The sequence below is a fragment of the Sphaeramia orbicularis genome, chromosome 3, assembly GCF_902148855.1.
Source record: "Sphaeramia orbicularis chromosome 3, fSphaOr1.1, whole genome shotgun sequence".
Classification (NCBI taxonomy): domain Eukaryota; kingdom Metazoa; phylum Chordata; class Actinopteri; order Kurtiformes; family Apogonidae; genus Sphaeramia; species Sphaeramia orbicularis.
In genome coordinates, this window is record NC_043959.1 from 12,140,947 (window position 1) to 12,157,053 (window position 16,107).

At 38.4% G+C, this 16,107-nt stretch overlaps 1 protein-coding gene across 1 annotated transcript in view; it reads right to left on the bottom strand.

Moving 5' to 3' along the window:
- The window catches only part of dmxl2 (Dmx-like 2), a 103,091-nt gene that overhangs the window by 25,594 nt on the left and 61,390 nt on the right, over window positions 1-16,107 (bottom strand). The window contains 10 exon segments of the mRNA XM_030130945.1: window positions 3,384-3,629; window positions 3,903-4,033; window positions 5,418-5,494; window positions 5,918-6,109; window positions 7,621-7,917; window positions 8,787-8,969; window positions 10,717-10,755; window positions 10,757-11,107; window positions 13,394-13,596; window positions 15,131-15,395. Coding sequence (XP_029986805.1) covers window positions 3,384-3,629; window positions 3,903-4,033; window positions 5,418-5,494; window positions 5,918-6,109; window positions 7,621-7,917; window positions 8,787-8,969; window positions 10,717-10,755; window positions 10,757-11,107; window positions 13,394-13,596; window positions 15,131-15,395 — 1,984 coding nt within the window.

Sequence of the window (16,107 nt, forward strand, 5' to 3'; positions counted from 1 at the left end):
CCTTTAACCCATAAACACACACACATACTTCTGTGGAAGGGCCCACAGAAAATACTCTCTATTTCTAACTTTTCTTCACTTTGGATTCAACTCAGACTGGTCTGTTTGACTGACAGGTGACACATTTGACTGACAGCTGACACGTTTGACTGACAGGTGACACGTTTGACTGACAGCTGACACATTTGACTGACAGCTGACACGCTTGACTGACAGGTGACCCGTTTGACTGACAGCTGACACGTTTGACTGACAGCTGACACGTTTGTGTCCCTGTTCTGGATCTAAAGCAAACACAGTGCTGATCTAGGGTCAGGATCTATGGTCACTCCTTCTACTCCAGACTACGCTCTGCTGTAGGGTACCTGGGTTAATCTGCAGGGGTACCTGGGTTAGTCGGCAGGGGTACCTGGGTTAGTCTACAGAGATACCTGGGTTAGTCTACAGGGGTACCTGGGTTAGTCTACAGAGATACCTGGGTTAGTCTACAGGGGTACCTGGGTTAGTCTACAGAGATACCTGGGTTAGTCTACAGGGGTACCTGGGTTAGTCTGCAGGGATACCTGGGTTAGTCTACAGAGATACCTGGGTTAGTCTACAGAGATACCTGGGTTAGTCTACAGGGGTACCTGGGTTAGTCTGCAGGGATACCTGGGTTAGTCTACAGAGATACCTGGGTTAGTCTACAGAGGTACCTGGGTTAGTCTACAGGGGTACCTGGGTTAGTCTGCAGGGATACCTGGGTTAGTCTACAGAGATACCTGGGTTAGTCTACAGAGATACCTGGGTTAGTCTACAGGGATACCTGGGTTAGTCTACAGAGGTACCTGGGTTAGTCTACAGGGATACCTGGGTTAGTCTACAGAGGTACCTGGGTTAGTCTACAGGGATACCTGGGTTAGTCTACAGGGGTACCTGGGTTAGCCTGCAGAGGTACCTGGGTTAGTCTACAGGGATACCTGGGTTAGTCTACAGGGGTATCTGGGTTAGCCTGCAGAGGTACCTGGGTTAGTCTACAGAGATACCTGGGTTAGTCTACAGAGGTACCTGGGTTAGTCTCAGGCTCAGATTTAGTCTCAGAGGGCGGGTCGTCATCAGCTTCTGAACACTCCTTGATGGGTCCAGCTGTTATTTTAATGACAATGAGATGAACATGGAGAACATTACAATACGCAGAGGTGGGTAACCCCAGCTCTATAGAGTCAAAGTCCTGCCGTGTATTTGTTCCAACCACTCACTGAACCAGCCTATTTGGATGAGCACAGCTCCTCATCCAGGTAGAAGGATGAGGAGTTGTGGAATCACCCGTGTTACAGGGTTTCTGCAGGTATCAGCAAATCTAATTTAATGCTTTTTAATGCCACTTTAAACAAATTTAATGCCCATGTCCAACTGCAGATACAGTTTTATATATAGTCTTTTGTAAGGCTGAACGATATGGACAAAATTTCATATCTCGATATTCATGCCAGATATCTCGATACTGATACGATACAATATGACTACAAGTTCGGTGAAAACCAAGCATTTTTCAGAAAAATACAAACATCATAATACAAAAGAATGTGGAGTTTTATTTAGAAGAACTCACTGCCAGTCATCAACATTAACATAAAGTACGAATAAATGAAATTTGTTGTGACTTCCAGAGCTGTACATGCAGGGCGAGCACGGGGGAAATATATATATCGTTTATATCATTGCTTTTTCCATATTAATATCTTGAATGGTCATATCTAGATATCGATATGATAACGATATATCTTTCAGCCCTAGTTTTATGACAGTTTACCATCGACAGGCTTTAACCAGGTTCTGAATAGTTCCTCCTCCAATCACTTCTGCTGAAACTTGCATTTTCCCATTTTTCCTGCATTTGCTAATATTCCCACAGCATGAGCACACTCACAGCACATTGCATTCCAAGCATCTGGTGCTGTGACTTCATGTATCGGCCATAAAGAATAGCCAATTAAAGTGCGGTCAATCATCACACTATACTTCCGATCAAAATTATTAAATGTTTATATAATCAAAATAAATCGTAAACAACAATGCTTTTTCTCCCCATCAAGTGCATTTAATTTTTTAATGCCTCTGGACATTGAATTTAATGCTTTTTAATGCCATTTAAGGCCTTCATTTTCACAAAATCTATTTAATGACTTTTAATGCTTTTTAATTTGCTGTGTCGAGTGAACAGGTAGAACCAATACATGGCAGGACTTTTACTCTATGGAGCTGGGATTACCCACCTCTGACAGCACGCACATGCAATGCATTACACACACACACACACACACACACACACACACACACACACACACACAGAGCTGTGGGCTGATCAATACACTGCAATACGATGACTAAGCCTTCATAACACTAGTGGGCGCTGTAGTTTGTGATGTGCATTCAGTAAACAGAGACAGGGCTAAATCAAGCATCTGCACCAATGCAAACCTGTACAATATCCATGCACTGCAAATCCTGCAAATCCTGCAAACCAGCACTGCAATCCACCAGCCCCGTTACTCACAGCTGGCCTTGGGAGCTGCCACAGCACCCGGCCCCTCTCCCCTCAAAACAGGGGGAGGAGGTCTTTTGGGGCGCTGGATTTCAGAGGGAATGGGTGGGGGGGTTAGCGTGGGGCTGCTCTGTTCGGGGGGGCTTCCTGTCTCTTGAGCCTCGTCTGGCCCGGCTGCCTCAAAACCATCCGGCACTGGGACGACAGGGCACAGAGGGCACACTAACACAAAAAAACACTGGACAAGAAGGAGCTGAGCAGCATCAACAGGACAGGAGGACATGGACAGAGATGGACAGAGAGACACGACGGAGGGAATCACACCCCAACTACCAGGACATGGACAGATGGAGGACAGAAGAACCCATTCCACGCGGAACAAAAATAAAAATACTTCAGCTAGTTCACTATTTATCTGGTCCTGAAATGACCCACATGACTCACTGGCCCAGGACCGAGGTTAAACAGGTGTCAAAAAAACAGCTGGACTGATTTAGAAAAAAAAGAGACAAAACTAAAACTACTGGGACCAAATTCAAGTACTTCTAACTTATTTTATTCTTTTTTTTTACTTCATTTTTTGTATATTTGATGCTCTCCACAGTCATTTTATATTAACATGGTTTTCCTGTCGTACCTAAACCTGGCAATGGTAGAGAAAACCCCTAATCTTATATCTATTTTTTATATAAAATTGTAAATGTACTTATGGTAAAGCCCCCAAAACCCCCCATAAAAGAGCCTGAATGTTTCACAGACTTAGAGTCAAAGCTGGAATTTAGAAATATACAGACAGAGGCAGAGGGAGAGCTTGATGAGAAAAAAAGTGATAAGAAGTGAAAAAGGGTCAGTGTTGTACCTGGTGGAGCCTCAGGCCTCTTTGGCTTAATGATGAGTTTGGCCCCACCTCCAAAGACGGCGGCCCACATGCGGTTGTTGAGGGGGTGCGCGGCCAGGCGGAACAGCTCGTTGCTGTTGTGGGTGCCCATGCCGTGGATGAGGAGGGACAGGTACACCGACACCACGGCCTCGCACAGCAGCACGTTGAGTCTGGGCTGGTCCTCCTCCCTGGAGGACGTCAGCAGGGAGATGAGGGATGACACGCCTGCAGAGACACCGGCACACATCGTCAGTAGAGACAGAAGAGTGCTACTTTTTTTTTTTGCTTAATTCAATTCAAGACTGTGGAATTTTTGGACTTTGTAAATTCATCCCAGGGGCCGGATTGGAACCTTTGGTGGGACACGTTTGGCCCCCGGGCTGCATGTTTGACACCCCTGATGTAATACCTCAGACCGGCACCATGTCACCTGTAAAACTAATTTCATAAAGTGGATTTTTTCCTACATTTTGGAAGAACATGTGACTAAATGGTTACCTGGCCACTGTGCAGGAGCAGAGTTCGGAGTAATGTGTTCTTCGATGCTTTCTGTGCGGAGGCGCTTCCTCTCACTGAGCAACAAGCCTTGGTAAACCATCCCTGTGAACTGATTGGCCTCCGTCTGACTACTGCAAAGCAAACACAACACACAGTTAAAGGGACAGGAGCTCCTGTTCCATCGAACATCTGCACAAAAATGTACCCATATTTATATAAATGTGTTCCAAACACAGGTTTGAAATGTTGGTTTGTCCATTCAATCCCAAATGTGCTGATGAGTTTCTTTCTTGTGGTAGATGTCAGTAGAAGTCCTTCCATAAACAGGAACATAAATCTATGTTGTTTTGAATCGAGAATGCTGGTTCCCCCTCTATCTCCTACTAACTTCTAAACTGATGTGGTTTCCTGTTGTGTCCACACATACACACACGTTTGGGTTCAACTCTTCTTTAATAATAATAATAATAATAATAATAATAATACATTTTATTTGTAATGCACTTTACATTTTGATCTAAAAACCTCAAAGTGCTACCAGCAGGGTACATTAAATACGATTAAAAGGGAAGTTAAGGAATAGAAAGCAAGTTAGATAAAAACAGTAAAAAAAAAAAAAAAAAAAGTGTTCATGTAACTCTAGTTGGACTAAAAGGTCTTTCCACTACAGTTCTGCATGATAAACCAATTTAACTACCTTTTACAAATGCAAAAAACACGAAAGTTTTGGCAAAATTGTCATTTTTCCATGAGACAAATTTTTATGCACCTGTTATATTCACAGTTTGAGGGTCAATGGAAAAGGGACTGCAGTGACACCCCCACCCCCCCACCCCAATGTGGTTCAAGTCAAGTGTCCTACCAGTAGGGCTGCGTATCGGCAAGAATCTGGTGATATGATACAAATCACAATACTAGGATCATGATACAATATATCATGATATATCATGATACTGTTAAAAAGGCAATTTTTGGTTTATTTCTTTTTTTAATGATTATTTCCTTGTAGAATTGAATTACAGCAGAAATCTGCACAAATATTAAACACATTTTTATTTGATCCCAACAGGATCTAATGTTATATCACAAAATGTTCCTGTGTTCAAACTGAAATTCTGTTTTACAGACATTACAGTTTCAGATCCTGTTCAAATGTTCATATTCTATTAGTTCAGAACTAACGTCAGAACATTATTTTAGTTCAATCCCAACAAAGGAACAAACATTTGCCTCTCAGACAGTAAAAAGTGCTTTTAGGATGATTCAAATAACCATTATTTAATAAAACAGTGTTAAATAATAATAGATAAAATATAAACAATAAAGAAAAACAAAAAACTAAAATGAACCTTCACAATATCTATATTTGAATAAATACCTAAAAATATCCATAGAGTACTTTTTAATATCGATACAGTATTGTGGAAAAAATGAAATATTGCAGTATATTGCAGAACTGATATTTTCTTACAGCCCTACCTACTGGTACATGAGTCATGTGGGGGGGGGGTTTACCTGTAGCTGTGGCTGTCACACAGGGCTTGGTAGATGCAGGCGGACAGAGATGCTGCCAGTGTGTGCAGAGCATTGACCTGAGGAGGACAGACACACACGTGTCCATTAGAGACAAAAGGAGGTCCAGGAACATCTAAAAGAGTTCCAGGACATTTAAAGGAGGTCCAGGAACATCTAAAGGAGGTCCAGGAACATCTAAAAGAGGTCCAGGACATTTAAAGGAGGTCCAGGAACATCTAAAGGAGGTCCAGGAACATCTAAAAGAGGTCCAGGAACATCTAAAAGAGGTCCAGGACATTTAAAGGAGGTCCAGGACATTTAAAGGAGGTCCAGGGACATCTAAAGGAGGTCCAGGAACATCTAAAGGAGGTCCAGGAACATCTAAAAGAGGTCCAGGACATTTAAAGGAGGTCCAGGACATTTAAAGGAGGTCCAGGGACATCTAAAGGAGGGCCAGGAACATCTAAAGGAGGTCCAGGAACATCTAGAGGAGGTCTTACCCGGTCGTCGATGACGTTGGGATGAGGTGGAGCCTCCATGAGGGTGATGGTGTGGAGGATGTCGTGGATGTGGTTGCTGAGGTGGAGGACTGGATTGGCTATGACTGTCTTAGTGGCAGCGATGCAGGCTGAGAGCAGAGGAAGAGTGGTGGGAAGAGGAAGAGGAGACTGGAGCTGCTTCACTGTGGTCTCCTACAAACACACACACACACAGAACACACATGGGTTTAGTTCATCCAGGACAGAACACATAGCACCAGGAGCAGGTAGATTTCTTCCCAGTTTAAATGTGTGCATTTGACTGTTATTCATGCTCTTCCATCCTGTTGTAAAGTTCACTATCACATTCTAGTTTATTATCAGGGGTGTAAGAAAATATTGGTTCCACAATATATTGCGATATTTCACTTCATGATACTGTATCAATATTAAAAAGTACTGTATGGATATTTTTAAGTATTTATTCAAATGCAGACATGGCAGAGATTCATTTTTGTTTTTCTTTTTTGTTTATCATGATCTTTTATTTCTATATCCACATGGGTATTTTGCTCTTTTGTTTGTGTACTACAAAAGCAGTATTGTGATACTGCAGGTCATACATGTAGTTTTTTAAAATTGATAAGTTCTTTCAGTCATCCTAAAAGCACTTTTTACTGTCTGAAAGAGGTAAATGTTAGTTTTTTTTATTGGGAATGCACAAAAATAATGTTCTGATGTTGGATGATTCAGGGACTGAACACTATGGATTCTTTTCACAATCGAATATGAACATTTAAGCAGGATCTGAAACTGTAATGTCTGCAAAACATTATTTATTCATTTTTTACCTCCGCCAAGGAGGTTATGTTTTTGTTGGCGTTGGTTTGTCTGTCTGTCCGTCTGTCTGTCTGTGTGCAAGATAGCTCAAAAAGTTATGGATGGATTTGGATGAAAATCTCAGGAAATGTTGATACTGGCACAACGAACAAATGATTAAATTTTGGAGGTGATCGGGGTCGGGGGGCTACTGATCTGCCTTGGCGGAGGTCTGCACTCTCCGAGTCCTTCTAGTTTGTGTGATTTTTGTACTGGTTAAAGCCACATGTTAAAACTTTATTTATCTAAATGCTGCACTGTAAGTTTTTCCACTAAATAATCTTTTAAAAAACAAAACAAAACAAAAAAATATTGCCTTGCTAACAGTATCGTGATATATTGCGATATATCATATCATGATCCTAGTATTGTGATTTGTATCATATCGCCAAATTCTTGCCAATACACAGCCCTATTAATTATTACACCTACTGTTAAATTATCTAGATTTCTTACCCAGTTCTGTTTGTACTTGTACTTTGTAATTTATTATGTAATAGTGTTTGCTCTTGTGTTCTATTTTTTATTCTTGTATTCTATTTTTCACTCTGTGAAATGCTGTTGATGCTCTGTGATTTCCCAGACTGGGATCAATAAAGTAATAAAGTAGTAAAGTAAGTAAGTAAGTAAGTAAGTAAGTAATAAAGTCAGTCTGTCAGTCCGTCTAAATACTCATTTTTGGTGTATTAGTGTGACAACAAAACAAACGAGTTTCTTGATAAATAACTAAAATACCAAAACGCTTCTATAACACTAATGAAAATAATCATAACCTGTGATGGACCATTCTATCTTCTCCAAGGTGCAGTGACAGGACATGCAGTGACAGGACAGTGCAGTAGTACCTGCTGACTCTCCTGCAGGAGGAAGAGCAGCTCCATGCGTACAGATGTGACTCCTCCCCCTTTGGCGCCGTGCAGGCTGCAGTAGGACAGGAACACCCGCAGCAGCGCCTGGTTCTTCCTCAGCCACGCCTTGCGTCGCTCTGAGTGCTGCTGCTTGGCCTGCAGACGCCGCCGCTCCATCTGGTGACGTTCGTAGGCTCCTGCGTCCGTTCGCTCCAGGGCCTCGTCCGGCAGGTCCACAGACGACGAACGCTCCCCCCAGGGCTCCGCCTCTGACTCCTCCTCCTTCCCCTCCACCTGCACACACACACACAGTGGTACGGTATAGAATTAAGGAAAATATTATTTTTATTACTACTTTGTCACTTGTTTCTACTAGTACTTTCTCATGTGCGACTGTAATTTTTCTCTACTGTTTTTTATAGTTACTATTTTGTTATTTTCTTGTGTGTATATTTGGTGTTTGTGCTGCTGTTGGAACCTCAATTCAGGTCAATCAATAAAGGTCTATGTAATCTAATCTGAACTAATCTAATCTAATCTAAACTATTCTAATCTAATCCAAACGAATGTAATATAATCTAAACTAATCTAATCTAATATAATCTAAACTAGTATATTTTATTCTAATCTAATCTATCCTAATCTAAACTAAACTAAACTAATCTAATCTAATGTAAACTAATCTAATTTAATCTAAAGCAATATAATCTAATCTTATCTATTCTAATATATACTATTATAATATATTCTAATCTAATCTAAACTAATCTATTCTAATCTAATCTGAACTAATCTATTCTACACTAATCTAATCTAATCTATTCTAATCTAATCTACTCTAATATAAACTATTATAATCTAATCTAATCTAATCTAATCTAATGTATTCTAATCTAATCTAAACTAATCTATTGTAATCTAATGTAATCTGAACTAATGTATTCTAATTTAATCTAATCTAATCTACTCTAATATAAACTATTATATATTCTAATCTTATCTAATCTAATATATTCTAATCTAATATAAACTATTCTATTCTATTCTATTCTATTCTATTCTATTCTTAAATTCCCTCCATATCTGTACAGTTAACTCCACAGGTGTATTTCCTTCTCATTTCCAGTTGAATCCATCTTTGTTTTAACCCTAGTCCACTCTACCTTGTAGTTGCAGATGTTGTGCATGGCTGCGATCTCTTTTTCCAACCAGTTGTAGAGCTGAAAGCGCAGTTTCCCTCCGTCCACTTCGAAGCCTGTGGCCAGCGTTCGCAGTTCGGTCATGAGGATCTTCAGACAGGCCCTGAACTTCAGCTGCTCCGCTATGACATCCACCTCCGACTCCCCCTGCAACAGCAGGAAGTCCAAGCACAGACACACCTGGTTATTTCAGGTTATTCACATTTTTAGTGAAATTATATTTTGTTTTAGTGCAAATACATGAAAATATTTACATTTACAAAGAGAAACATTTGGAGTTGTCATTATTTATATGTTATTATGATAGTATTTCACTGGTCCTGTCCACTGGGGATTGAATTGGTCTGAATGTGGAACCTGAACTAAAAGGATTGTTAATATCTTAGTGTAATTTTTACATTTCTCAAATTCATCCCAAGGGCCAGACTGGATCCTTTGGAGGGCCGGATTTGGCCCCTGGGCCGCATGTTTGACACCTGTGCACTACAGCACAGGTGTCAAACATGCGGCCCGGGGCCCAAACCGGCCCGCACAAACGATCCAGTCTGGCCCTTGGGATGAATTTGTAAAATGCAAAAATTACACTGAAGATATTAACAGTCAAGAATGTTAAAATCATTTTAGGTCAATTCAATCTGAGGTGTGTCAGACCAGTACAATACAATCATAATAACCTATAAATAATGAAAAAAAGCTATTTTTTCCTCTTTGTTTTAGTGTAAACAAAGTAAAATTACACAAAAATATTTACATTTACAGACTAGCCTTTGACAGAAAAATGCGAACAACCTGAAATTTCTTAAGAGGAGTATGTGGAATTTTAACCAATATTCTGTCTGTTACTAAATGTTGTGTGTATTTGTAGATCCACTGTGATCTGTAAATTGTGATGTATATGTGTAAATGATAAACTACAGCGTAATATTGTTCAAATTGCACTTAAAAGTAAAAAATACTATCATAATAACCTATAAATAATAAAAAAAGCTACTTTTTCTCTTTGTTTCAGTGTAAATAAAGTAAAATTACACAAAAATGTTTGTATTTACAGACTAGCCTTTGACAAAAAAATGTGAATAACCTGAACTAATAAGAACACACTGAAATATCTTAAGAGAGGTCTGTGGAATTGTACCAATATTCTGCCTGCTACTAAATGTTTTGTGTATTTGTAGATCTATTGTGATCTGTAAGTTGTGATACACATGTATAAATGATAAACTAAGGTGTTATATTGTTAAAATCGCTCTTATTTTTCTTCAGAATTTTCAGGTTGTTCATATTTGTTCATGTTATGTTCAAGTACGGTTCGTAGATGTAAACATTTTCATCACGGAATTCACTTTTTTCACTCAAAAACATAGAGAAGGCTTTGGAGTTGATATTATTTATAAGTTCTTATCCTATTATTTTACTGATCTGGCCCACTTTAGATCATATCAGGCTGTATGTGGAACTGAACTAAAATGAGTTTGACACCTCTGCACTACAGAGTCAGCCCATTAGTTTTACTTTGGCTGTTTCAGAACAATGACTTCTATCTAACAGAGTTCTGCTTCCATCCGCTCCTGTCGGTGTTGTTATAATGACTGGTTTTTAATTCAAAACACGTCCTTCAGTTTTTCAGATTCAAAGCTCTGGAGCGTTTTACTGGATAGAAACTCTTCATCTAGGGGTTGGATCTAATGCTTTTATTGTGAAAGTGTTGACATCCTGACCAGGGACAGTGGTCATATATCCACCCCCCACACACACACACCTCCAAACCAGAGACAGTGGTCATGTATCCCCCCGCCACCACTCCTCTTATTGTGGACCAGTGATCGTCCCTTTCATACATATATACATGATAAATGATCCGTTGTTCAGGTGAGTGTCCTGGTCCTCCTCTTACCTGTGAATCCTCCCTCGTCAGTTTGGGACCCCCCCCCCTCTGATCCTCTGTCTGATTTGTTCTCCGTCTGCAGTTTCTTCATGGTCAGACCATCTTCTTCCTCCTCCTCGTCCTCCTCCTCCTTGTCCTCTTCCCAGTCCAGTTTCAGCTCGTCCTCCTCTACCTTGATCATGGGCTGACTCCAGTCCAACCCGCCCCCCCCGCTGTCGTCATTTCCCCAGGCGGGGGCTGCTGGGACGGCCCACTCCAGACCCTGGGTGCCGTTCTCCAGGGGTTGGCTGGAGTTGACGTTGGCCTTGGATGAAGCTTTGCTGAGCGGCGACGAACCCGACTTCTTTGTGACTTTGGGGATTTTAGAAAGTACTTCTAGAGCCAAGACTGGACAGCCCACCTAGAGAAGAAAAGAAAACATGTATGTACTTATGTATGAAAAGAAAAGAAGGATGTACGGTCAGCTGTCAGGGGTGTCCATCAAAAACAGACAAAGACAGCGTTTCTGCTGAGAAGGTTCCACACCACCACACCATACATGTGATACAACAACCAGCACCTGTGCATTAGACTTATCCTATTATATAACACATGTTCTGTGTCTGATCGATGTTGCAGCACAGGAGGGCGTTTGTACCGATTTTCCTCAGCCTTCACACGCCCGATTGCTGCCAAACTCACCTAATTAATAGAAACATTACCTGACCATCTACTAGGCACAATTTTATGTCCGTATTCAAATGTTGCGAGGTATGCTGGGCGATTTTAGCCTCCCTCTACTTTGAATTCTTCACTCCTGCTGCCATACTCCATTTTCGGAATTGAAACAATTAAAGTGTTAACACTGCAACAGTCAATATATGACAAATAACTATGTCAATGAATCACTGTTTAAAGCAAAAATGATGCTAATTAATAGAAACAGTCTGGAATACCTGAAATTGTAAACTAATAAATCTGTCTAATTATTTCTATAAAATTTACTTATACTTACAGGGTGGGGAAGCAAAATTTACAATGAACATTTAGTTGTTTTTTCTCAGCAGGCACTACGTCAATTGTTTTGAAACCAAACATATACTGATGTCATAATCATACCTAACACTATTATCCATACCTTTTCAGAAACTTTTGCCCATATGAGTAATCAGGAAAGCAAACGTCAAAGAGTGTGTGATTTGCTGAATGCACTCGTCACACCAAAGGAGATTTCAAAAATAGTTGGAGTGTCCATAAAGACTGTTTATAATGTAAAGAAGAGAATGACTATGAGCAAAACTATTACGAGAAAGTCTGGAAGATACTATTAAAGACGAATGGGAGAAGTTGTCACCCGAATATTTGAGGAACACTTGCGCAAGTTTCAGGAAGCGTGTGAAGGCAGTTATTGAGAAAGAAGGAGGACACAGAATAAAAACATTTTCTATTATGTAAATTTTCTTGAGGCAAATAAATTCTCATGACTTTCAATAAACTTATTGGTCATACACTGTCTTTCAATCCCTGCCTCAAAATATTGTAAATTCTGCTTCCCCACCCTGTATCTCTATGAACAATTTTGCTGAAGAATGTAAATAGGCAGTATTTCACTGCATATACTATAAATTGATGGTACTAAAATAAGCAAACTGCCTAAATGCATAATTGTGCCTTGAAAATATTCCTAAAATAGCCACTCCCAAATAATGTGAACAAATAACATCACAACAATTTTTTTCCACAATTGCTGCTGCTCTTGCTGTGTCCATTTACAATAATGTATAGGCACTTTTCACACACAATGGCACCACGGGTACAATGCCACTACTATCTATAATATATAATAGTAGAACGACCATATATTATATATATCTATAATATTTAATAGTTCTACTACTATATGTTCTACATATGTTTACATTTTTTACATTTACATTTATGCATTTGGCAGATGCTTTTTTCCAAAGCGACTTACAGGGGGAAAACTAAAAATGAAAGAAAAATACAAGAATAGATTAAAAACATAAACAGCTGTACAATTAAAACAGTGTCGTACAGAAGAATAAAAATCTAAATAATAGACTAAAATACAAGAATAGATTAAAAAGACATAAAAGCAGCTGTACACTTAAAAACAGTGAAATAAAAATACCAATGTATACATATGTACAATAAATAATATGTATAATAAATAAGAGTAGGACTTTTATATATTATACTGTACATATTTATTAAGCGGGGACTGTGGATGAAAATTAGCATTGGTGCTAACTCCAGCATATTTACATGTTTATACTGAAATGAAATGCAGAAATGTGTTCATTAATGTGCATTGTCCCACCTAAATAAAGATACATATATATATATACATAATATATAATAGTCATACTATTATTTATTATACATATGTAGAATATATAATAGTAGGACTATTATATATTATACATATCTACAATATATAATAGTCCTACTATTACTTATGAAATGTGTCCCATTATAAACCAATGAGGATTTGAAACATTTCAAAAATTCACAAAAAATTCGAAAATCAATATTTCCCAATTCTTTGAACAACCTTGGTAGACCTTACCCCAAAGATGGTCCATAACAAATATCAAATCATTCTTACTGACGGTTTAGGAGAAGAAGATTCTTAAGTGACAGTAACTCCACCTGCACTGACGGACCAGTCTCTGACTGAGCCTACCTTGAAATGTGCGTTGGCAGTGGTGAAGAACAGTTTACGCTCGATGAGGTTGATCTCGTCAGCGCTGCTCTTCTCTGCGGTCAGTCCCACCGCTGTCGCCGTACCATCCGGGTTAGCGAAGTGGCGGCGGATGATCAGGGGGTGTGTCCTCAGGTAGTTATAGAAGCTGAACACCACGGGGTTACAAGCTTTTACCATCACATCTGCAACGAAGTGAGGAACACAGGCGAGGGGATCAATTTATTTCTTTATTTTTTTCATTTAATTTAATTTCGTTTAATTTTTTATTAGTTTTCGTTATTTTCTAAATGCTTAGTTTTGGTTTAGTTTTAGTTTTTTTTTATATCTTTTCTCTTCTTCGCTGTCATATTCAAATAAATCCCAGACAGGACTCTGCTGTTTTCTCCCAACTTTAGTCTCCATGTTTCTAGGTAGAGTGGGGACCAGAAGACGACTGGAAACCACAAGTGACCACAAATGACGGACCGTAAAGTGTCATATGGTGACAGCAGATAAAATTGCTTAGGTGAAATAAATTGATTTCATATCAATCCGACATTGACAAAGACGAAAACGAGGGAATTTTATCCATAATTTTTATCCGTTTTAGTTAGTTTTGTAAACACACAACACAGTTTCAGTTACATTTTTTTCTTTTAATTCTAGTTTTTATTTATTTCAGTTAACGAAAATATTTGTTCAATTCTAGTTTTCGTCATTTCGTTAGTTTTCGTTAACGATAATAACCTTGTTACTGAGTATGTGTGATTACTGCATTAGAATATCATACACACATATACTTTTACTGTCTTCAGGGTTTTCATTGTGTTGAATAATAAAAACTCACATTGACATGACTAAACTGATTCATTTTGATATCAATATAAATAGAATAAACACTAAAACATAAAACAGGTCAACAGGTGTGTTTTCCTCATGATGTGTATTTTATGTCATTATTATCTTTTGTCATTTCTGTCCTTTTGGTCTCTTTTTTATTTATTTCAGTTAACAAAAATGTTTTTACAATTCTAGTTTCCGTCATTTCGTTAGTTTTTGTTAACGATAACAACCATGCGGCGAGGAAGATAAAAGATATGAAAAAACTAAAACTAAGCATTTAGAAAAAAAAAAAAAAAAATTAATAAAAACTATCAAACCTGCTCTAAAAACTAATTAAAACTAACTGAATTAGAGAAAAAAAAGTCAAAAATAAATGAAACTAAACTAGAATCAAAAAATCCAAAACTATTAGAACCTTGACCTGGACCTAGAGGAAAAAAAAGAGGAAAAAAAAGAAAAAAAGGGGGAAAAAAAGGAAAAAAAGAGAAAAAATTAAAGAAAATAACGAAAACTAACAAAAATGAACAAACCTGCTCTAAAAACTAAAACTAACTGAATTTGAGGGAAAAAAAAGTCAAAACTAAATAAAACTAAACTATAATGAAAAATCCAAAATCATTAGGACCTTGACCCGGACCTGGACCTAGAGAAAAAAAAAGAAAACAAAAAAAAAGGAAAAAAAGGGGAAAAAAGGAGAAAAAAAAAAAAAAAGAAAATAACGAAAACTAATAAAAACGAACAAACCTGCTCTAAAAACTCATTAAAACTAACTGAATTAGAGAAAAAAAAGGTCAAAACTAAATAAAACTAAACTATAATGAAAAATCCAAAACTATTAGAACCTTGGTCCTGACCTGTAATATGTAATACCACCTTAAATCTACTTGAACTCACCGGGGTTCTCGTCCTCCTCCTTGGGGATGCGTTCCAGCAGCGTGTCCAGGGCTTTGGTGTAGTCCTTCATGATCCAGTAGGCGATGCTGCGGAGGAACGGGTCCGGGTGAAGTCTGGAACAGTGGTAGGCGGTCCCATCCCTGTTGCAGCCCAGAACCTTCTCGTACAGGAGGCCTTGGCAGGTGGAGGACTTCTCGAAGTCCGCTTCGTACAGTCTGGCCACTATCATGGCCAACTGGATATCCTCCATCTTCTCCATCAACACCTGAGCCACAGAAGACAGAAGACAAGCAAGATTTATGTGATAAATCTGTGGGTGTTGGTTCCATTATTCACCTCCCAAACCAAGGCTGTCAAACTCATTTTAGTTCAGTTCCACATTCAGCCCAGTTTTGATCTGAAAGCGGGCTAAACCATTAAAATAACAGCATAATAACCTATAAATAATGACAACTCCAAGATTTTCTTTGTTTTAGTGCGATAAAAAACACAAAATTATGAAAATATTTACATTTATGAACTGCGCTTTCACAAAAAAAAGATGTGAATAACCAGAAAAACTGAAATTTCTGAAGAAAAATGAGTGTAATTTTAACAATATTATGCCTCAACTTATCATTTGTACATGTGCATTTACACACAATGTTACACAAATATTTGGTAACAGGTAGGGCTGTAAGAAAACATCAGATCTGCAATATATCGTGATATTTCATTTCACAATACTGTATGGATATTAAAAAGTACTGGATCAATATTTTTAGGTATTTATTCAAATGCAGATAATGTGGAGGTTCTTTTTTTTCTTTTATTTCTTATTATTTAACACTCTTTTATTACGTAATGTTAGTTCCTTTGTTGGGATTGAACTAAAATAATGTTCTGATGTTAGTTCTGAACTAATAGAATATGAACATTTGAACAGGATCTTAAACTGTAATGTCTGTAAAACATAAATTAAGTTTTAACACAGGAAA